Here is a 21,870-nt window from a genome sequence, read left to right on the forward strand (position 1 = left end):
GCTCTGGGCTCAGTGCCAGCTCGTTAGCAAAGCCTTATTAGCACGGCAGCCCGCTCCCACGGGAACAGCCCTGCTCCCGCCACACCAGGCCCACGGGCACAGGCCTGCAGACCCCACGGGGGATGCTGTATCCCTTCCCCTGGCATTCTGAGTTAAAAGCATCCCTGGCTGCCCTCACCCTGCTCAGCTGGTGCTCGTGGGGGTGTGTGCGGTGGCTGCAGGGCCTGCGCAGGCATGAGGTACTGCTGTGGGGCTAGCATGGAGTGAGAGTGGCTACCTGGGCATGGACCAGCCCTGTGGGTCAGTGGGCACACCTGGCCCCCCTCCTCAGGTAGTGGGGGGGGGGTCTAGCTCCTAAGGGAGCAGCCCTGGGAGCTGGGGGATGGGGCAAGTGCCTGAGGGACCCCCTGTCCTGGGAGAGACCTGGAGATACCCCATTCTGCCCAGTCCCATCCTGGCCCATCCCTGGTCACAGGCACGCCCAGCCCTGGCACCCGCCAGGCAGGAGACATGGGACCCTGAGGGGTGAGAGACCCCCAAGGTCCGAGCCACCACCCTGTGACACCGCGGCTCCGCAGAAGGTAGCCCTGAAACACAGCATCACGCAAACCACTGCTCCCAGGGCTGCACCCACCGCTCTGCACTCAAAGGATCCCAGACCCAAAGCGCAACACCCAGACTCCATCTCCCTCCCCATGTCTGTCCCAGGGCACACCGCGGCCGGAGCCCGCCTGTCCCGGGATACACCGTGTCCCACCCACATTTCCATCCCGGGATACACCGCATCCCTCTCCCCATTCCCGTCCCCTCACACACCGGCTGTCGCCCCTCCCCCGCCGTTACCCGGCGCCACCGCCTGAGGGCCCGCGCGTCGCCAGCGAGAGCCGCCGGCCGCTAAGCCCCGCCCACATCGCCCCGCCCCATTGGCCCCGCCCCGTTAGCCCCGCCCCGTTAGCCCCGCCCCGTTAGCCCCGCCCCCGGGCGCGCAGGGCGGGGCCTGTCGGGGCGGGCCGGGCCGGGCCGGCAGAGCCGCGGGCGCGCGCAGCAGCCGCCGCCGCCGCCGCCGCCGCCGCCATGGGCTGCACCGTGAGCGCCGAGGACAAGGCGGCTGCCGAGCGCTCCCGCATGATCGACAAGAACCTGCGGGAGGACGGCGAGAAGGCGGCGCGGGAGGTGAAGCTGCTGCTGCTGGGTAAGACCCCCCGGGCCCCACCCCCGGGCCCCCCATCTTGGCTTCCTCACCCGGCTCGGCCCGGCCCTGCCGGAACCGGGCGGCCTCGCCGCCTCCGCCCCGGGCAGCCCCGAGGCGATTCTGGGTACCAGCGCCGGGAGTGCCCCGCCCCGGGGATCCCCCATGAGTGAGATGCTGGCCCCAGCCCAGGCTTCGGGTTCTCCCCACAGTGAGCTGTCGGCTCCATCTCGGGCCCCGGGGATGTCCCCGGGAGCGAGGGGCCTGCCCCGCCCCAGGCTTCCGGGTTTTCCCCCCCCCCCCCCCCCCCTCCCCCGGTGAATGGGGCAGCAGGCCTTGGGATTTCCCCCCCAGGACTCGGGTGTTGACCCCATCCCAGGTTCCAGGCATCCCCCCGGGAGTGGGGTGTTGATCCCATCCCAGGTCCCAGGGATCCCCCCCAGGAGTGAGGTGTTGATCCAATCCGAGATCCCAGGGATTCCCTCCAGAAGTGGGTTACTGATCCCATCCCAGCTCCCACGGCTCGCCCCCAGGAATGGGATGTTGACCTCATTCCAGCTCCCAGTGTCTCCTGCCCCCCAGGAGTGGGGTGTTGACCCCATCCTGGCTTCCCCCAGGAGTGGAGCACTGTACCCACAGCAGACCCTGGGGATGCCCTCCATAATGGTGTTCTTTCCCCCCCCCTCTGCGAGCAGGATGCCAGCCCCATTCTAGGCTTTGGGGATCCCCGTGGCAGTGGGGTGCTGGCCCTGCAGCAAGCCTTGGGTGCTCCTCAGGAGCAGGTGCCACCCCATCCTGGGCTGTGGGATTCCCATTGTGGTACTGTCCTCCCAACCGGTCAGTGTCCAGCCTGGGCATATCCCTTTGGGACACAGGTGGGGTCATCCCCACCCTTGTATTGGATGCCCCCCTCCCTCCCCCTAGCAACGGTCCTGCAAGCTCGGGCACCCTGTTCCACCTGCCCAGCATCCCTGGGCTCCTCCATGGGCTCCTCTCACTCTGGCCTCCGGCTGTGGTGGAGGCAACAGGGCTGACAGACACCTACTGCCCCATGCCTTCCCCACTGGAGCACTGGGACAGGCCCAAGCCTCTCTGTTACCCTTCCCTCTCCGTGGGGGTCTGGGGGGCTTGGGCCACTGCCTGCCATGGGCAGGGCCCCCCACAGCCCACGGGCTCTCTGCCCCACGGCCACTTGATTTTGGTTCCGATAACGGGCCGCTTGCGCTCTTCAAAGCACCCTGGTGATGCTCCCATGGGCGTTCACAGCCCTGCCCTGTGCCTGCGGGCAAGGCAGCCACTTCGTTATTTTAATTTATTATTTCTCTTAATGACTCCCAGTTGGGCTTTTTATTCCCTTTACGAAATTCCCAGGGAGAGCCTCACTCCAGGTGCGAGGCTCCCATGGCACCGTGGGGCAGTGGGACGGGCAGAGGGATCCCCGACAGAAAATGTCTTTGGGCTCATCTGCTGTCTGCAGAGGAAGCTGCCAGCAGCAGGAAGTCACGCTGAAATCCGGCAGGCCTTTATTTGCTCAACCCCTGCCTGCCTTGAGAAATACGTAATTAACGCCTCAAAACGCTCCTTTATCAGAGTGCGTTGCTTTTTTCGTTTTATTTTATTTTGATTTTCTTTGACTTGGCAGGAGCAGTGCTGGCAGCAAAACCCATCTTGGGGATATTGGGAGGGAGTCTGTGCCGTCTGGGGGGCTCGATGGTTGGGCAAACTCACTGCCCTGCTTTTTTCTGTGGAGGGGAGAGTGAGGGGAGTGAAACCCCATGGGATTTGTGGGATGGTGGAGAAGGGTGGAGAAGCACGTGGTAGCTCTTTGCCGTGAGCTGTTCCTGTGCTGGCCTTGCTGCTGGCTCTGTTCCTCTCAGACCACTGCCTGGTGGGAGGTAATGAGGATGTAGCTGGCTGAGGGGGTTTGGCACCTCCAGCCTCGGGAGGCTCCTGGGACCATCCAGGACTGTCCAGGCAGTGTCACCCTGGTGCTGTCAGCTCTGGGTGCCCAGGTTGGGGGGGCCCATCCATTTGGTGCTGAGCATCATGGGGGAGCAGCTGGGGGCTCGCTGGGGGACAAGGATCGTGGTGTAGGCTGACTGGCTGACAGCCCTTTCCCGGCTCTTGCTCTGTCCTGAAGTGGAGGCAGGAGGAGGAAGAGGACGTCCGTGCTCCCTTCTGCTGGGGCCGGTGTTTACGAGCGGCATTTCTGATCTCAGCTGCTTTCTAAAGCCAAAAATAGAGCAAAATGGCCCTTCTTGTACATTTAAAAAAAAAATTTCTTCCCTGTGCAGCTGTTCAGGTGTCAATAGCACCAGAGCCCTGGGTCAGTGCTGCCCATTTCCGAGCCGAGCCACGGCCGGAAAATCCTCCCGAGCCAGCAGGGAGCAGCTGGGCAGGTGGGGCCAGCACTGCCCCCCTGGGGGCTGCTGCTTGTGACATGTCCCCTCTGTGAGGTGGGACCACAGTGATGGGGGGTGCTCCCACCTCCCTGCTGTTCACCCTTCCTATGGCTTATTTTTTTTCCCCATGGTCAGGGGAAGCTTTGAGGGGACCTGAGGCTTCACGTGCTTTTCGATGAGCACCACAGCTCCTCGTCCCTCTCAGCAAGACAGAGCTCCAGGGTCCTCCATGAGGGCTGCAGCCCTCCCGCCTCCTCCAGGAAAAGGGAGGGAAAAACTAAAGAGAAAAACGGCTTCACCCTTTGTGCTGCATCAACCTGTGGCATGAAGAGGAGATGCCTCTTCCAAGCATGGCATCATTTTTTGCTGGCAACTTGTGGTGTCCCACAGCCGAGCTTTGGAGCTGGGGTACCGCAGTCAGGCAGGGCACGGTGTGAGTGGAAGTCACCGGTCTCGGTGTGTGGTGATGGCATCGGGAGCATCGGAGCACGGAGGGCTTGGGGCTGACTGCTGCAGCTGCCTCAGATCTGTGCTGTGCTCTGTATGTGGCCGTGAGCTGCCTCCTACCTTTCCTCTGCCGTGGTGGGTGAGCTGCAGAGGGATGGACACGCTGCCAGTGCAGTGGGGGCAGGCAGGACCCCCAGTGGCACATGGCTCTGCAGGCATGGGCACAGCACCGCTCCTGCTGTGGCACCTGTGGGTGCCTGCAGGTTTTCCTCTGCTGTTTGCCAGCTCTGGCAAACTGAGTGTGGGCTGGATAGTTTGAAGCTTCAGTCTCTGATGGGGAGAAGACTCAGATGAAGCAATATCCCTCAAACAAAGAATGTTCCCCTCCCTGCCACTGGAAACCAGAAGTCTCCCACGGTTTTGGTGCTGGGAGAGGCCAGGAGCCACCACTGACACCCGAAAGCTCCAAATCTGGAGCATCTGCCCCATAGTTCCAACAGCTCCTGGTGCCACTCTTGGCTCTTCGCCATCACCAGGACACAAAGCCCTACAGTCACTGGCTGTTTCTGCTGGGCAGCAGTGTTCTGACCAACCCACCTCCTTGCCTGTGGGAACTGGGATGCTCCCAGGGGGATGCAGCGTTGGCAGCAGGCAAGCGATCACTGTGCTCAAAGCCCCTTATTCCTTATCTTTGGAGGATTAGGAAAGTAAAGGATTTCTCAGTTGTTAGAGGTGGGGAAGGTGCTGCTGGGTTGATTACGTTGATCTCCAGGGGTTTGCTGTAGGTGCAGACCCTGGGATGAGGACACTGCCCTCGCTGGGGTGGTGGCACCAGGGTACGTCACGCAGGAGCTGCCTGTACCAGATCCTGCCTGGGACAGACTGTGGCCGGGTAGGGCTCGGAAGCAGCTATTTTTTTTTTTGGGCTTGCATAAAAATAGAGGAAGGGAGGGACCAGCTGTGACTTTCAGAGGTTGCGTGGCCCCAGCACTGCCCTGGGTTCTGTGTGAGCTGCCTACTTTGCTGTGCTTTGTCCTGTCTTGGGGGTTGTTTCTGTCCCCACTCCTTCCTCAGCCCTGGGTGTTGGAGGGGGTTGAATCCTCCCTTCAGTGGGGACACTGAGAGCCCCAGTGCTGTTTTTTGCCGTGGGCTGGGAGGTGTCACAGTGGGGGGACCAGGGAGGAACTCAGTGCTGTTAGATCCAGAGGGATCTGACATCGAGCCCCCTGGAGCTGGTGTATGGGCTTGGGATGGGTTAGGATGGGATGGGTCACTACAGTCACCCACTGATGATGCCCTAGGGGCTGGCAGCTGCCCTCTGCTCCAAGATGAACACTTAGGCTTTGCTCAGGGAAAACAGCAGGCTTATGTGGATATGTTTAACATATACCTTTACATATGTACATTAGAAATGCATTTTATATTTTAAATTTTGTGTGTGTATATATATATGCATCTTACTTTTTTGTATGAAGCAATATATACATTGATTTATACGTATCAAAAAGCACACATACATACACACACACACACATATATATATATATTGCTGCAACTATATATATATATATGTAGCTTTATGGAAGAAGGTGTCCCATGGTCTGAGCCTACCTGGGGCCAGGATCAGGGTGTCCCCAAATGCTGTTGCTGTAACCAGGGCTGGCCTAGCCTTTCCGCAGCCACCGGGTTTCCTGCTCCAGGCCGGAGCGCGGGTTTCCGGGCCGGAGACTGGTTGAATCACCGGAGCTGGGGGAGCTGAGTAATTCTCCATCCCGCTGGTGGAGAACCCAGCCGGGCAGATTGGGGTGCCGGCAGCATCCTGGCTGTGCCAGAGGGTGAGCCCCCATCCCGTCAGGACGGGATGGACAGGATAATGGCACCCAGGCCTGGGGGCATGTGCTAGCAGTGGTGGGGGGGAGAGGGACCATGCTCTGTCCATGGCAGGGGCAGAAACAGAGCAGCAAAGTTTCAGGATTCCTGGAAAAAGCCCAGCACAAGGATAGTTTTGTCCAGCTTGTGAACACCGGCGGTCCTTGTTGGCAACAGGGGTGCATTTTCCATGCTCCCCCTGGGAAACCATTGCCAGCCCACCTCCTCCCTGTGTGCCCTGAGCATCCTTCCTGCTGCCAATTTATTTCTATTTTATTTATTTTTGTGGGTGTTTCTTTTGCATCTCTATCAGCTGCCTTGGACAGGGGGTCTTCACCCCCCAATTTTTTGAGGTCCTGCCTGAGGACGTGGCATTCCACCAGCCAGCGATGCACAGGCTCCTTCTGGGAAGCGGCCAGCCCTTTGCTGGAATGGGATGGCCCTTGGGAAAAACGCCCTATGTCACTGTGGGGTTTTAAAAAAATGTGATTATTTTTACAGCAATTTTCCGTCTATTTTGGGTAGGAAGGAAAATGTCGAGGGGAATCTTTTTTTGTTTTAAGTTTTTGAGTCTTTAGGGTAACTCTGCTTTTAACACACCCCTTTGTCAGTCCCGTTTGATGGTGGGGACCCCACAGGTGCTGAGAAGGGTGGGCTCTGCAGCCATCCCTCTGTCTTGCCATCCATCTGTCCTGCGAGGAAATGGATTGGTGGGTTTGTCCAGAGCTAAAACCCATCTGTAAATCCATGCTCAAGTAATAGCTGCTGTTTGCCAGGCTGGGAAAGCTTGCCGGGACAGCAGCAGGGGATGGGCCTCCGGGTGCTGGGGATGGGGATGGCTCTGGACCTGCTGGCAGATTGAATTCCAGCTTTTCCCCCATAATGAAAATTTTCCAGCTATGCATTGCTTCCATCTATGCCTGAATATTTGAAAGAATGGTGCTGTGTGGAAAAATGGAAAATCCCCTCACGGTGATGCGGGGTGAGGTGGACCTGAAACCTGTGGCCAGCTCCTAAAATACAGGGATTACATATGTGCTGCCCAGAACTATGCACATGTATTGCACTAAATATCTGCTGCCCAGAAAGCATCGTAAATCATGGGCTGCAAAATATATATGTTGGCTCAATAAAGTTTTTGCCAGTGGATTAGCAGGGAGTTCTGGAGCCAAGCAGCTGCTTGCTTATTTTAAATTTTTGAAGATTATTTTTAACAAAAAAAGGAGGAAATGAGCCCGAGAGAGAGCTCTCCTCCTGTTTTTGCCAGGCGCTGCCCTGGGAACAAGCACTGTCTGCAGAGAGGCAGGGCTGGAGGAAACGCAGCCGTGGGGTCAGCCCATGGTGGGGGGGGTCTCCATCCCCCCCCAGTGCCGGCACAGGGGTCCAGAGCTCCTCTGACACTGCCTTGTCCTGCCTGGGCTGGGCTGGAGGGTGGAAGCTGGCGGTTGGCATCCGGCCCAGGAATTGTTTTGGGGCTGAATGGGCGGCAGCTGGGGTTTTCCGGGGATTGGAAACCCTTCCCCTCTGCCGCACTCATCGAGGGGGCTGGGGAGGGTCCCCTGCGTGGGGACGGAGGGCTGTTAATTCCGATTCAAATTCCTGCTCACTGCAAGTGTTCAATCTCTTGTGCTGGGCAAGCTCCTGGTGGCAGGCAGAGGTGCCGACTTGGAACATGGCTGCTTTCCTCAGGGAGCAAGGAAGGAGCCGGGAGATGTGGGGGAAGTTTGCAAGGAAATAGCCATCCTCGGTGATGGTCACCCTGTGATTGTCACCCTGCTGGGGGAAGGCAGGAGGCCCTGGCGGGGTTGTTCCCTCCTGGCAGGGAGAAAATGTCAGGCAGGGTCAGACAGGGGAGGAGCCAGGGACAGCTGTCTGGCACCTCACCTCAAGGATGCTGATAAGCCGGGTTCTTGCTTGCCACGTGCCTCAGTTTCCCTGTCCAGGCACCCGCTGAGGAAGGATTGGGTGAATGCCGCTGGCTCTGGTCACTGGACCCAGCGGTATGGGATGGTGTTAGAAACCAGAGGTATTTAATGGAAAAAATGAAGGGCTATGCCGAGTCCTTCCCCCCTGCTCCCAGCTCCAGGCAGGAGTTGCCAGCACTGACCACGAGCACTGGGCTGCGCCGGGTGCCGCGTCAGCATCCTGAGGGTGCCAGGGGAGGATGGGTCAGAGAGCCCCTGCTGTGCTGAACAGTGACCTCTGAGCTGAGCAGAGCCCCTCCCTTGGCACGTACAGCATGGGAACTGTGGAGCAGAGTGCTCGTGGTGATAAATACAGGATCTCTATAGCCTCAGTATGGCCTGAGCACTGCCCACAGTGATGTCCCTGGGGGTGCATACCTGTCACCTAAGTGGTGTTCAGGCTGGGGACATGAGCAGGAGTTTGTTCCCTGCTGCCATGTCTCAGCTGGCATGATGGGCCCTGTTTTTCCCAGTTAATTTTAGCATAATCTGCTTTTTTTTTTCTTAATTTTTTTTAACCTCCTCTGTAATCTCTGCCCCCTCTGTAGCCATGCTGGCACAGGTCTGCCTGGAGCCTCCTGTAAAGGCAGCTCCGTGGCCAAGGGCAGACCTGGGGGGACCTGCAAAAAGGGCTGTGAGAGGATGCAGGGATGGATTTAGCTTGGGAGATCGTCTGGGATTTGCACCTGGAGGCAGGGACCCAGCCAAAGGGGCCTCATCCTGCTGGGGGTCCTGGCACAAGATCAGCCAGGCACTCATCCATCTCGTGACACTCCCTGCACAGAGGAGACAAGGGACATGCACTGCCCCTTTCAGCTTCCCCTTTTGGCTTCCCCTTTCTTGCAGCCGGGGTGACTTTGCTTCTTCCCTGCCCCAGCCTGTGGAGGGAGGGCTGGGCCGAGCTGCACGTTGCCTGCGTGGAGTGATGTCCCTAGGGGGGACAGGGTGGAGGAAGGAGAACCTTAGGCACCCTGTCTGTCTCACTGAACTCACAGAACCCTGCGTTTCGATGCTGAGAAACAAAACGACCCCAAAAGCCATTGGCTTTCCCTGCTAGCAGCCACCTCCGCAGCAGGTTAGGGCACAGGACCCGGCAGGCTGGGAAGTGCTTGCTATTTAAGAACCAGCCTGGGGGCGGCTGAGCCCGCTGGGATCACTTGAGCTGGCTGGTGGAGGTGGCAACTTCTTCCTGAGTTCCCTGCCTGTACCTTGTGGCACAAGCATCCCTGCATCCTGGCCTCTGCTGGCTCCAGCTGCGGATATGCAGCAGGGCTGGTGCTCCATTGTCCCCCAGAACAGAGGGGATGTGGGATGCGGCAGCTACGTTCAGGTTCTGCCTGGAGATGGGATGGCAGGTCATGGACAGATCTTGGCCCCCTTGTCATGGGGAGTCCCCAGGTTCAGCCAAAGCCAGGATTGCCTAGTCACATGCTAGGACTGTGGGGAAGATGTTAGTGTGTTGATGCCGTTTTCCTGGCCCAGAGCAGGTGTCATTTCTTCCCTTGGGATCTACTGCGAGGGCCCTCCAGGCTCCTTTTGTTCCCTCTTTCTTGGTCCTGATGTTTCCAGTGGTCATCCAGTCATCTGCTCTGGCCAATGCTGCTTCTCCCATGGCTGAGGCACCTGCTGCATTCCTTCTGTGGGCTGGGGGGGTGTCCCAGTAGGGTAGGGGTTCCTGGCTTTGGACAAGACCTCACCCCTTCTCATTTCTCCATAGGTGCTGGTGAGTCTGGGAAGAGCACCATCGTCAAACAGATGAAGTGAGTGGTCCCTGCACTGTCACTGTGGCTGACACTGCTCAGGCTTCAGCCACAGGCTCCAAAAACAGTGGCTGACAGGGAAAGCTCCCCATTGGTGTTGCCACAGAGCACGGGTGGGGAGCAGCACCCTGGGGTACCCCACAAAGGTCTGACCTTGCCTGTGTCTCTTCCCTGCCCCAGGATCATCCATGAGGATGGCTACTCAGAGGAGGAGTGCCGGCAGTATAAAGCTGTGGTCTACAGCAACACCATCCAGTCCATCATGGCTATCATCAAGGCGATGGGGAACCTGCAGATTGACTTTGGAGACTCCTCCAGAGCGGTGGGTGCCCTCTTGCTCCCACTGTGCCTGGCAGGGATGGGGGTTCTTGGGGGCTAAAACAGATGTGCCCAAAACTGGACTAGGGTTAAAGGTGGCTCAGCTCAAGCCCTGCTGTTCCCCAGTGGGCTCCCATCAGGTCCTTTGGGGCAGAGTGAGCTTTGGTAAGTCCATGCCAATGCTGAAGCTGTTTTATCCCTGCAGGATGATGCTCGACAGCTGTTTGCACTCTCCTCCACTGCTGAGGAGCAGGGCGTCATGCCGGAGGACCTGGCCAACGTCATCCGGAGGCTGTGGGCTGACAATGGGGTCCAGGCTTGTTTCAACCGCTCCCGGGAGTACCAGCTGAACGACTCTGCTGCCTAGTGAGTACCCCCTCCTCTGCCCCAGCTCAGCTGAGCCCTGTGAGCCACGGTGCTCTTATCAAGCAGCAGAAAACCCCCCCAGGGGCTGCTGTTCACCATCACCAGGCTTAGGGGCTGGTGCTGCCACTTCCCGCATGGTGCTGAGGCTGAGCCGGAGCGGAACTGGGAAGGCGGATGTTTCGAAAGCTGTTTCCTTCTCTGGCAGGGTGCTGTGTACCCTGGGAGGGGGGGCACTGGGACATCCCCCTCCTTCCACTGCCCTGTCCCCACTGCCCTTCTCCAGGAGATGCTCTCCACTGGCTCCCCACTCATGAGCATAGCCAGGGTCCTGCCCATCCTCATCACCCTTTATGGGCCATCGAGGCAAGAAAAATTCCCAAGGAAAGCCTTGGGGACACTTAGGTCTGAAGAGGATGAGTAGGATGCTCAAGAAGCTTTTCTTTTTCTTTTTAACTGTTTCTATACAGAAAGATTTGGCATTACGCTCGTGCATTACCCAGCAAATTGGTGTCTAAGTAGATAAATTGCTGCATCTGGTTGGGTTTATCCTTGAAGAGATTAATAAATAAATTAATCTGCCTAATGTACCATTGCTGGAGAGGGTGACACAGCTGAGTCTGTGTTCAGTTTGCACAGTGCCCTCCTACCCTCTCCACCCAGCCCCCTCATGTCAAAGCAATGTGGAAGGAGATCATGGTGTGCCAAGAACACCCCACCAAGCATGGCCTTGCCTAGGATCCTGCATGCTTGGGACTCGCTGCCGTCCCAGGGCAAGTGGTTTCCCCAGCCATCCCCCATGCGTGGCACAGTCGGGTCCCTCTTTTGCACTGAGGTCACTGTGGGGAAGAGATTGTAGGAAAGCTCCTGGCAAGCACCAAACCTGGAGAAGCTCCTGTCAGCTCTTTCCCCCAGCACCCGCAGCTTTCACTTCCTCCTCACAGGCACACACCCCCACCTTCCCCAGCCCCTGTCTGCTCAGCCCCATAACTCTGCAGCCAGCGCTGGCATTTCTGTGGCAGCGGGTGCTGGTTTGGGAGCTCAGGACACCCGGCAGGTGCCAGGCAGCTCACACACACACTTGGAGCAGGTGTATCTGCACAGTGTCTGCCAATTGCCTGTCGCTGTCAGTGCCGTTATGGAGCATTTAGCACATGGTGGGGGGTTGGACAACCATTAATTAGGAGCACCTTCAAGCTGTCGCTCCAGCCTTTTGCCAGCCCTGTGGAGTTGCCTGCATAGTGGCCAATCCGTTGCCCATCTCACAGGGATGGTGATGTGCCCACGGTGCTGCTGGAACAGGACAGCCTGGGGATGAGGAGCCCTGTGTCCTGCCCAGGACATAGCCCACCTGTGCCCCAGCTCTCTGCAGCACAGCAGCCCCCATCCTCTTCCTTCTCTGCCTCTTGGGGTTCCACGAGTTTAGGGTGCCCGGGTGGCGCTCACCAGCACCCCGGGGCTTGATGCAATGTCCAAGAGCCTGTGGTGCTGCACAGGGCCCTGCTGTGGCACTTCCTGTTTTTTGTCAGCCAGACGCCGTGTGTGTTTCCGGCTGTTTTTGAGCTGCTCTGCGGCAGTAACGTGCAGGTTCCCCACCCTCACACCCACAGCAGGGTCCTGGGGCACCTCCAGCTCTGGCCCTGCCCTGACATGCTGCAGGGTTTCCCAGGTGCTGGCGAGTGGCCGTGCTACAGTTGGAGCCAAGGATCCCTATGGCCTCACGGGCTGTAATCTGGCTTTCACCAGATTACAGGGCCACAAATGCCTTAATTAAGACAAGCCTAATTTGCTTAAAGGAGCCCGTTTGTAGTAACCCAATTAAAACAATGTGAGCTGGAGGAATCAAGACCTGCCTTGATCCCCCTGGCAGCCCTCATCAGTCCTGGTGGGTGTTGCACACTGGGGACCCGTCCGCCACCTCTGCCGGGACCCTGTGGGCAGCAGGGCAGGCAGTGCTCCATGGAGGGGCTCGGGATGGCTGCAGCCCCCCACGGCACTGCTCCCTGTCTCTCTGGCCTCCCGCCTCCTGCTTCCTCCCAGGACGCCGTCCCTTTGTGTTTTTGACTATAAATGGCACGGCGCCATTGATTGTTTCTGCCGGCACTGCGGCTGGTTGCCATAGCACTGAATATTTTCCTCTTGCCATTTCCCCCCCGTGCAAACGGCCAAGGGAACGGGGCGAGCCCCCCGGCCCCGGCTGCATCCTCTGCCTGGCTCCCAGTGCCAGCACACTGCTCCCCAGTCCCTCGCTCGTGTGTGTCCCGTGTCATCCTGGCCACTGGTGTCCTGCCCTGCCTGTGTCCGGCAGGGACATGGGGTGACCCCACGGTGCACATGGTGCCCCTGCTGTGCATTCCAGCTTGGCACTGCCCACCCTGAATGAACAATGCTGGGAGATGGACAGGGGACCCTGGGCCAGTGTGGGGATGTCCCTTGGAATCTGGGTGGGTCGTGCCCCACGGTCCAGCTCCCACATCACCTCTTTGTCCCCAGCTACCTGAATGACCTGGAGAGGATAGCCCGTGCTGACTACATCCCCACCCAGCAGGATGTGCTGCGCACCAGGGTGAAGACCACAGGCATTGTGGAAACCCACTTCACCTTTAAGGACCTGCACTTCAAGTATGTCTGACCCCTTTCCCTTTTGCCTTTTTGAGAGCAAAAAGAACCCTTCCTCCCCGTGCTGGGTTGGATTGTGGGTGCACACTGCATGCACTGAGTTCCCCCCACCTCCTGGTTTGCTCATGGTGGGAACTGCTGCCTCAGAGAGCGGAAACCGCTGAAATAGCTGGAACAGCCTCAAAAACACTTCACAGAGCTCAGTGGGTGGATCCAGGCTCTGGGGAGGAGGGGACGGGGGAAGGCATCCCTCCTCCCGCTGCCGTGACGCTGCTTCCGCCACAGGAAGAGCTCTGGGCAGGAGCTGGGGTCTCAGGGTCAGGCCCTGGCCCTGCTGCCTGTTGGCACCCCGTGGTTGCTTTCCACTGAAAGCCCACAGGAAATAATCAGGGCTCCGGTTTCCGAGGCAAAAAGCTGCCATTGTCCACATCCCGGGGGATTTAGTCCCATGGCAACAGAGCTGATGTCAGAAAGATCTGATGGGGTCCTCTCTGAATGTGGGGGGCTCTCAGGGACCCCGATGCCACCCTGGTGGGATGGAGACACTAGGTCGCACATTGCCAGGGCAGCGCGTGGCAGTGGGGGTGGTCCGAGGGGGATGCAGCATGTCCCGGTGGGGAAGCCTTCCCACCAGCCAGGCAGTTGGCAGTGGACATGGCAGTGGATGTGGAATGCTACTGCTGGGCTCTTCTCCGTGGAGGCAGGGCATCCTCTGCTGCACAGATGGTGCATCGGGATCATCCCTGCGCTGTCGTGGTGCCGCAATCCTGCTGAGCCCACAGGCACTTGGCTCCTCTTGGGCCAAGGTCTCTGGCAAAGCCCTGCTGTGCCTGCTCTGGAGCAGGTCTCTTGGGAAAATGACACTGACACCCCCTGGGAAAGGTGGCCTGATCCTGCCCCAGCTCACGTCAGGGATTTGCTTCGGCTGGGAAATGAGCCTGGACACTGTCCTGGCAACGGGAACAGGGGCAGATCCTCAGTACTGGCAAAATCCCTGGGGCAGAGGCACTGTGCTGTGCCTGCACCAGTGCTGCTGCTGCTCCAGGCAGCTGGGAACACTGAGGCAGGGAATGGGGTGAGGGCAGTGGGGCCGGGAGCTGCCATCCATCCCCGCATCGCCTCCCTGCCGCAGGATGTTCGACGTGGGTGGCCAGCGCTCGGAACGGAAGAAGTGGATCCACTGCTTCGAGGGGGTGACAGCCATCATTTTCTGTGTGGCCCTGAGTGCCTATGACCTGGTGCTGGCTGAAGATGAGGAGATGGTGAGTCCTGGGGATGGAACCAGCGCTATGAGCTGTCCCCTCCTTGGGGGGCTGAGGGAGCAGCCCCTTCTCTGGTGGCCACCAGTGCCCTGGCCAGTGTGGCCCAAGCCTTGCAGGCCATTGACATCCCCTGCCCAGGCAGGCAGGAGCGTGGGGAGCAGTGGGGTGGGTGCTGCCTGAGGGTCCCTGCCTGGCTCATGCTGCCATCTCCCCTGCCAGAACCGGATGCATGAGAGCATGAAGCTGTTCGACAGCATCTGCAATAACAAGTGGTTCACAGACACGTCCATCATCCTCTTCCTCAACAAGAAGGACCTCTTTGAGGAGAAGATTGTGCACAGCTCCCTCACCATCTGCTTCCCCGAGTACACAGGTACCACTGGGACTCTTAGTGCCCCCTGCCCTCCTGGCAGGGGCAGTGGGCGGTGTCTTGCCCCAGGCAGGGTAGCAGGAGGTGCTGGGGACAGAGATGGTGTCTCCCCTGTGCCCAAGGTTGGGGCAGCAACTGGGGTGTGGTGGTGTTTGGGGTGCCCTGGGAGATGGGAGATGTGGGGGGGACACAACACGAGGGGCAGCTGCCCTGAGGGAGGTTATCTGAAGCTCACTCTGCCTCTGGAGCCTCAATTTGGCAACAGGACTGGCTGTGCAGGGCCGAGCCAAGCCCAAACCCTTTGACGGCTGTGGGCAACTGTGGGGCAGCCCAGTGTCTCTTCTTCCCCAGGGGCCAACAAGTACGATGAGGCAGCCAGCTACATCCAGAGCAAGTTTGAGGACCTGAACAAACGAAAGGACACCAAGGAGATCTACACCCACTTCACCTGTGCCACGGACACCAAGAACGTGCAGTTCGTCTTTGATGCCGTCACTGACGTCATCATCAAAAACAACCTGAAGGACTGTGGTCTCTTCTGAGGGCAGCGCTGCCCAGGTGGGTGGTGGTCTCAGTGGTGGCTCCCCTAATGGGATGGTCATAGACCATCCTCCAGGGATGGGCTGGGCACAGCCTGCCAGCTGCAGGCTGCCCTGTCCCCCGGCCCTCCCCTGCTCACAACCTCTCTCCCCTAGGAGCTGCAAAGGAAGGACCACGCCATCTCCCACTCCTGCTTCTCTTCGGATTCATCCCTCCGCCCCCACCCCATAAAGAGACTTTTTGAGTGCCAGCACGGTGGCAGGGCCGATGTACCCCCTGCTGCACGAGCTTGCTCCCCACCTTTTGTCCTCCTCCTCGCCGGCGTCGCCCTTCCAGGGAAGACAAGGTTTTAATCTTGGTTTGTACCCCCTGAACCGTTCCAGCCCCCACTTCATTCACTCCGAGCCCTGGCGCTCTCACTGTTTACATTGCAAGTGTTGGTGGCACGGGGGGCACACCTTGGGGATGCCCATCCAGCCACAAACACGACCGATGACATTCCTTTTAGTAAACCAGAAAAGAAAGAAGAAAGAAAAAAAGAAAAAAAAAAAAACACAACAACAAAACCAAACCCAAAACCATGCAAAAAAAAAAACACACCACACCAGTTGGGGCCAGGTTACCTTTTAAAGAAACCTTTTTACCAAACTATTTAAAAGCATCAAGTGCTACGTGGTGGCGGCATCCTCCGTGGCCAGCCCACCCCCCAACCGCGTGCCTTGGGGGGGAGGGTCTGCACCCCACCCCGCCTCGCTGCCCCCATCCCGACAGGCAGCTCAGGCAGGAGGGTGGGCAGGGGGTGCTGCCCACTGCCTCTATCCCCCCCCTCTTTCTAAGCCTAGTTTTTAGGGCTAGCTGTTGCGTTGGGCGAGGAGAGCCCGCTGTACAGAGCAGAGCCCGCTGTACAGAGCGGCCCCCGCTGTCCCCCCCAGCCCAGGGGGGACCCTCCAGCCGGTGCCTGCGGCCTCGCTTTTCCCACAGGATGTTTTACCGAATTGTTCACATGGTTTGAAATAATAAAATGTAGAAAGGAAAAAAGAAAGAGAAAAATTACATATACCGAAACGCCCTGTGTGACATGGGAGTGGGCAGGGGGGCTTCACCTCTATGGGAGGGCTGGGGTCGTCCCCGAGGGTGGGAGAGGGTCACAAATTAGGCTGACATCCCCCTGGGGTTGTGGGAGGTGAGGGCAGTGGTGGGACCCTGGGGGGTGTAGCCTGGATGCTGCTGCAGGGCTGAGCCCCACCCCGAGGGGCTGTGGGTTGGGGGGGAACAAACACATGATCATCCCCTGGCTCTGCAGTGCCAGGATGGTGGCACCGAGGGAGCCCCAGTATCACACAGTCCCTGGGGGACCCCCAGTGCCCAGGAACAGCCAGTGACCTGTAGCCCAGCACCCCCAGCTTCAGAGGGCACCCAGGACCCCCCAGCACCTCTCAGCTCCAAGGGGTACCAGGGACTCCCAGCACCAAGGGGCACCCAGAAACCCCCCAGTTTCCCCCGTGCCAAGGGTCATCTGGGGACCCCCAGCACCTCTCAGCTCTAAAGGGAACCCAGGGACACCCCAGGATCCCTCAAGTACCTAGGGACACCCAGGACCCCCAAACACCCCTCTTCTGCAAGGGGTACTCAAGGACCCTCAGCACCCAAGGGAACCCCAGTACCCCACAGCTCTGAGGGCTACCCAGGGACCTGCAGCACCCAAAAGTATCCAGCGCCCTGTAGCATCCAGGGTCGCCCAGGTACCCGCAGGACCTCGAGCCCCGAAGATGCCCAGCAGAACTGGGGCCCCCACAGTGCTGACTGGTGGGAGAGTTGGTGGGGAGTGGGAGTGAGATTGTGTCCTTCTCACGCCCCTCCCCTCTTCACCAGGTGTGGCTTTGGAGCTGAGCAGGTCAAATCCTGGGGGTTTGGGACAAGAGGAGATGGTTGTGGAGGTGGGATGGGAGCAGCAGCGGGGCTGGGCCCCAGGAGAGGGGGTGCAGGGCTGGGGCTCAGAACAGCCCGCAGTCCTTGAGGTTCTCCTTGATGATGATGTCAGTGACGGCGTCGAAGACGAACTTGACGTTCTCGGTATCGGTGGCGCAGGTCATGTGGGAGTAGATCTCCTTCACGTCCCGCCGCATGTTCAGCTCCAGGAACTGCAGCTTGATGTAGTTGCCCGCATCGTCGTAGGTGTTGGGACCTGGTGGCAGTGAGCGGGGGTCCCCTCCCAGGATGGTGTCTCCCCCCAGGGTGCGGGCCCAGCATCACCCAGTGCTCCCTCGGGTGGGCAAACCTTGCGTGGTCCCTCAGCAAGGCTCATGTGGCACCACTTGCATGGGATGCTGAGGACACCTGGTGGGGGACTCCTGCGAGGTGGTGGCACCCGACCCTCCACCAGCACCCCACTACCACCAGTCACTGCCGCACTCACCATCATAGTCGGGGAAGCAGATGCTGAGATGGGCCTTCTTGATCTTCTCCAGGAAGACGTCCTTCTTGTTGAGGAAGAGGACGATGGAAGTGGTGGCGAAGTAGCGGTGGTTGCAGATGCTGTTGAAGAGGTGCAGGCTCTCGTGCATGCGGTTCTGTGGACGGACACAGCCCCATGGTGATGCCCACATCATGATGGGGACAAAGCAGAGAGGGTGTGAGGTGGTGAGCCTTCCTCACCACTTCATCATCCTCCACCAGGACCATGTCGTAGGCGCTGAGGGCCGCGATGAAGATGATGCAGGTCACCCCCTCAAAGCAGTGGATCCACTTCTTTCGCTCTGAGCGCTGTCCGCCCACATCGAACATCCTGGGCAGGACAAGGGAGGGTCAGCATCCCCCACTCCCTGCCCAGCCCCTGGCACCAGCCCTCCCTGGGGGCCTGGCCCCCACCTGAAATTGAGGTCTTTGAAGGAGAACTGGGTCTCGATGATGCCGGTTGTCTTGACACGGGAACGCAGCACGTCCTGTTCTGTGGGGACGTAGCCGGGGGTCACCAGGCGCTCCAGGTCTGACAGGTAGCTGGCCAGGCACGTGGTGGGCATGAGACATGGGTTGGAACCCCCCTGATGCCTCCTCCACCCGTACTCCCCGACCCCACGTACTAGCCCGCAGAGTCATTGAGCTGGTACTCGGAGGCGCGGTCGAAGCAGGCTTGGATGCCCGAGTCCTTCCAGAGCCGCCCGATGATTTCTGACATCTCCTTGGGCATGGTCCCTTCCTCGATGGTGTCCGAGAGGTGCAGCAGCTTACGGGCATCATCCTACAAGGGAGAGGGGTTCAGTGGGGCCTGGGGGCTGGGGAGAACCCCTGCCCAACAGGGAATGCTCCTCACCTGGCGAGCCGTGTCCCCGTACTGGATGCTGAGGGTGGTCATGGCCCGCACGATGGCCAGCATGGACTGGAGTGTGTTGCTGTAGATGATGGCGATGAACTCCAGGCATTCCTCCAGCGAGTAACCGTCCTGGTGGATGATCCTGGCCGGGGAAGATCACAGGCATGGGGCTGAGCTGGGTGCCATGGAGCTGAGCCACACGATGGATGCACCCCACGGCTGTGGCATGGGGTGGAGTCAGGCGCAGTGGGATGGGGCACCCCATGGCTGCAGCGTGGGACAGACACCTTCCAGTGACCCCCCCTTGGCACTTACTTCATCTGCTTGACGATGGTGCTCTTCCCGGACTCCCCTGCTCCTGAGGGGACAAAACACGGGTCACAGTGGTGCCCATGCCTTGGGCACTCCCAGCTGGGCCCCGTGCTGGCCCACTGGGAATCCTGGTGCCTGACATGGCTGCGGGCACAGTGGATTTTGCCAGGTCCACAGCTCAGGGTGTGCAGGGGGATTACCAGTGGCATTAACAGTGGTGCCAGTGGCATTAAGGTAAGGCTGAGCTGCTGCGTCTAATGGGATCTGCAGCGGATCAGCCAGGGACACTGTCAGGAGCCCAAGGGAGGGGTTGGGGACATGGTGGCATTGCAACCCCACCACCCACCACACAATGCCCCAAACCTGTGGATGTGTCATGGGCCAGACTGTGAGGACACTGATGTCACCCATGGCCCCACCACATACACGACACCCCAGTCCTCAGGCACCACTGGGGGACTGGGAAGGACTGGGAGGGACACATAGGACAAGGGGGCTTTAGGGACAGACACAGGGTGATGGTATAGGCTGCATGGGGGTCTCTAGGAGGGTGGGGCAGGGGTGCTGACGGGGTGGGGTGCTGGTAGGTAGTGTTGGTGAAGGCTCTTAAGATAGGTTGGTTGGGGTTGGGGGTCCTGGGAGTGGGGGGATATTAGGTGGGCTGGTTGGGTCCAGGGATACATGGAAACCAGGGGATCTTAGGGTGGATCTTAGGATCTTAGGATCTCATCTCCTTGTTGAGCTGGTCTGTTGCATTTGGGGTGCCTGGTAGGGGGTGTTGAGCAAGTTGTGATGAGCTAGCTTAGGGGATCCTGGGAATGGGGGGGCTGTTGGGGTGGCTGATTGGGTTTGGGGTGCTGAGGGAGAGAGGAAAACATTGGGTGGGCTTTCGGGGGTGAGTGGTTGGTTTCAGCAGTGCTATGGGGTTCAGAGGACTGCTAGAGTGGGCTGACTGGGTTTAGGGGTGCTTAGGAGCAGGGGCCTGGGGAATGTTGGACTGGTTGGGTTTAGAGTGGGGTCAGGGAAACTTTGGGTGGTTTATTGGGGAGGGGTTGGTTGTTTTTAGGGATGCCTGGGAATGGGAGGCTGTTGGGGGCACTCCTGGGTTGTGCTGGTTTGGTTTAAAGGTGCTGGAGGCACCAGGGAAATATTGGGTGGGCTCTTGAGATGGGGAGGTAGGGTTTAGGGCTGCCTGAGAATGGGGGTGATGTTGGGGTGGGCTGCTTGGTTTTAAGGGTCCTGGGTGAATCAGGGGAGTGTTGAGTGAACTGTGAGGGTGGGCTGCTTGGGTTTGGGGGTCCATCCAAGGGCCAAGGGAATGCTGGATTGGCTGGTTGGGTTTGGGGGCAGCTGTGGGGTGTGCTGGTTGGGTTGAGGGGTGCTGGTTGGGTTGAGGGGTGCTGGTAGGGTCCAGGGGTGGACTGGGTGGGCTGCTAGGGTAAGATGCACAAAGGATAGGTACGTCCCCCAGGGTATTGTCTCCCCCTTACCCAGCAGCAGCAGCTTGACCGTCCTGGCATCCTTCTCAGCATCTTCCTTGAGCTTCTTCTCCAGCTCTCGGGAATGCTTCTCCTCGGCACTGGCCCCGGCTCCCATCCTCAGCCCCGCGGCCCTGTGCTTCACCACTCGCTCCTTGGAGGTCAGCACCAAGACGGGCAACGAGCTCCAGCCCCCCGCCGCCTCCAGCGCTCGCTCCCGGTGCCTGCCGCGGCCACCGCCACCACCGTCCACCCGGTGTGCCACAAGGACGGGGCCAAGGTCACGGGGAGCCGCCTTCCGGGGGGCTGCGCTCAGCACCCGGGGCTTAAGCTGCCCCCCCCCGATAAACCCCCTTCAATCTGCAGCGGGCTGAGCTCAGCAATCCCGTGGTTCCCGGTGTCAGCGCTTCTGCCGAGGGGGCCCAGCCCGACCAGCCCCCGGCTTTGCCTCCACCCTGGGGCTAGGGCAGTGACCTGGCCACCCTGAGGATGTGGGACCCCTACCCAGCTCCAGCTCTGCTGTGGACCCCAGGGGTTTGGAACTGGGGACTGGGATGGTGTGTCTGCTGGGGTCTGGTCACAGTGGGAGTAAATGTCCCCTTTGTCCCCATCTCTTCTGGTCATCCACCCTGCTCTGGACCAGTGCCCACTGTCCCACCCCAGTAAGCCATCCCAGTGTCCCCAGGGGCACTCCCCACAGTGATAGAAGGTCAGCCTCAGTCACCACACCCTGTGTCTCCAGGAACCCTTCCAGAACCCTCCACTAATGTCCCCATGCCTCCCGGGTTCACTTCTTAGTGCACCCAGGCACCCACCAGTGCACTCCCAGTGCCACCATGCCAGCTCAGTGTAACCTCCGCAGCGTCCCCAGGCCTTCCAGCAACACCTGCACAATGTCCTCAGGGACACCCGCATACCCTCCCCAAGGTTTCCAAAGCCCTCCCAGTAACACTCCCCAGTGACTACAGAAGAAACCCCAGTGTCCCCAAGCAATTCCCATTCCTGCGTGGGGGCCATGTCCCCCCCAGTCCAAAAAAACCCTGCCCAACGTCCAGGGACACTGCAGTGCCACCTCTGTGTTAGCAGCCCAACCGCAGTGAGCCCCCCACAGTGGCTCTGGGTCCCTCAGTGTGCCTTCCCAGTGCCCCCCTCCTATGTCCCCAGTGCCCCCCACTGCCATCGTGGCCACCCCAGCAAAACTGAGTATCCCCACGGACACCGCAGTGTCTCCCCACCTCCGGTGGCTCCAGGCCTTGCCAGGACTCCCCCAGTGACCCCAGTACAGCCCAGTGCCGCTGTGTCCCCCCATCTGTCCCCAGTGCCGCTGTGTCCCCCCATCTGTCCCCAGCGCTCCCCTCCCCTCTCCGCGGCTCTCCTGCAGCGCCTCGCTCGGCCGCCAGAGGGCGGAAGCGCCCAGCGCAGCTCCCAGTACAGCCCAGTGCTCCCAGTACAGCCCAGTGCTCCCGGTACAGCCCAGCGCAGCTCCCAGTACAGCCCAGTGCTCCCAGTACAGCCCAGTGTCCCCGGTACAGCCCAGCGCAGCTCCCAGTACAGCCCAGTGCTCCCAGTATAGTCCAGTGCTCCCAGTACAGCCCAGTGCAGCTCCCAGTACAGCCCAGTACTCCCAGTACAGCCCAGTGCTCCCGGTACAGCCCAGTGCTCCCAGT

At 59.7% G+C, this 21,870-nt stretch overlaps 2 protein-coding genes across 2 annotated transcripts; one reads left to right on the forward strand and one right to left on the reverse strand.

The window, feature by feature from the left end:
- The first annotated feature begins 1,020 nt into the window (after positions 1-1,020).
- GNAI2 (G protein subunit alpha i2) lies at positions 1,021-16,156 on the forward strand. Its single transcript, XM_048315643.1, has 9 exons — positions 1,021-1,192; positions 9,589-9,631; positions 9,812-9,953; positions 10,155-10,315; positions 12,806-12,934; positions 14,064-14,193; positions 14,413-14,566; positions 14,915-15,121; positions 15,259-16,156. Exons 1-8 carry the CDS (start codon positions 1,075-1,077, stop codon positions 15,103-15,105), a joined length of 1,068 nt encoding a protein of 355 aa, XP_048171600.1. The 5' UTR covers positions 1,021-1,074; the 3' UTR covers positions 15,106-15,121; positions 15,259-16,156.
- Positions 15,712-20,468, reverse strand: GNAT1 (G protein subunit alpha transducin 1). The gene is made up of 8 exons (XM_048315644.1): positions 20,216-20,468; positions 18,729-18,771; positions 18,414-18,555; positions 18,184-18,341; positions 17,972-18,100; positions 17,759-17,888; positions 17,520-17,673; positions 15,712-17,288 (listed from the first exon to the last, which is right to left on the reverse strand). Exons 1-8 carry the CDS (start codon positions 20,319-20,321, stop codon positions 17,098-17,100), a joined length of 1,053 nt encoding a protein of 350 aa, XP_048171601.1. The 5' UTR covers positions 20,322-20,468; the 3' UTR covers positions 15,712-17,097.
- Between the last annotated feature and the right edge of the window lie 1,402 nt (positions 20,469-21,870).

Source organism: Corvus hawaiiensis, chromosome 11 (assembly GCF_020740725.1).
Source record: "Corvus hawaiiensis isolate bCorHaw1 chromosome 11, bCorHaw1.pri.cur, whole genome shotgun sequence".
NCBI classification, from domain to species: Eukaryota; Metazoa; Chordata; class Aves; order Passeriformes; family Corvidae; genus Corvus; species Corvus hawaiiensis.

Excerpts from the sequence above, each read along its gene's own strand:
- GNAI2 (XM_048315643.1), top strand. The coding sequence starts at position 1,075 with ATGGGCTGCACCGTGAGCGCCGAGGACAAGGCGGCTGCCGAGCGCTCC. Across the intron at positions 1,193-9,588 it reads GGTGAAGCTGCTGCTGCTGG|GTGCTGGTGAGTCTGGGAAG; the intron begins GTAAGACCCCCC and ends ATTTCTCCATAG. Across the intron at positions 9,954-10,154 it reads TTGGAGACTCCTCCAGAGCG|GATGATGCTCGACAGCTGTT; the intron begins GTGGGTGCCCTC and ends TTATCCCTGCAG.
- GNAT1 (XM_048315644.1), bottom strand. The coding sequence starts at position 20,321 with ATGGGAGCCGGGGCCAGTGCCGAGGAGAAGCATTCCCGAGAGCTGGAG. Across the intron at positions 18,101-18,183 it reads CTCAATGACTCTGCGGGCTA|CTACCTGTCAGACCTGGAGC; the intron begins GTACGTGGGGTC and ends GTGCCTGGCCAG. Across the intron at positions 17,674-17,758 it reads TGGTGGAGGATGATGAAGTG|AACCGCATGCACGAGAGCCT; the intron begins GTGAGGAAGGCT and ends GTCCGTCCACAG.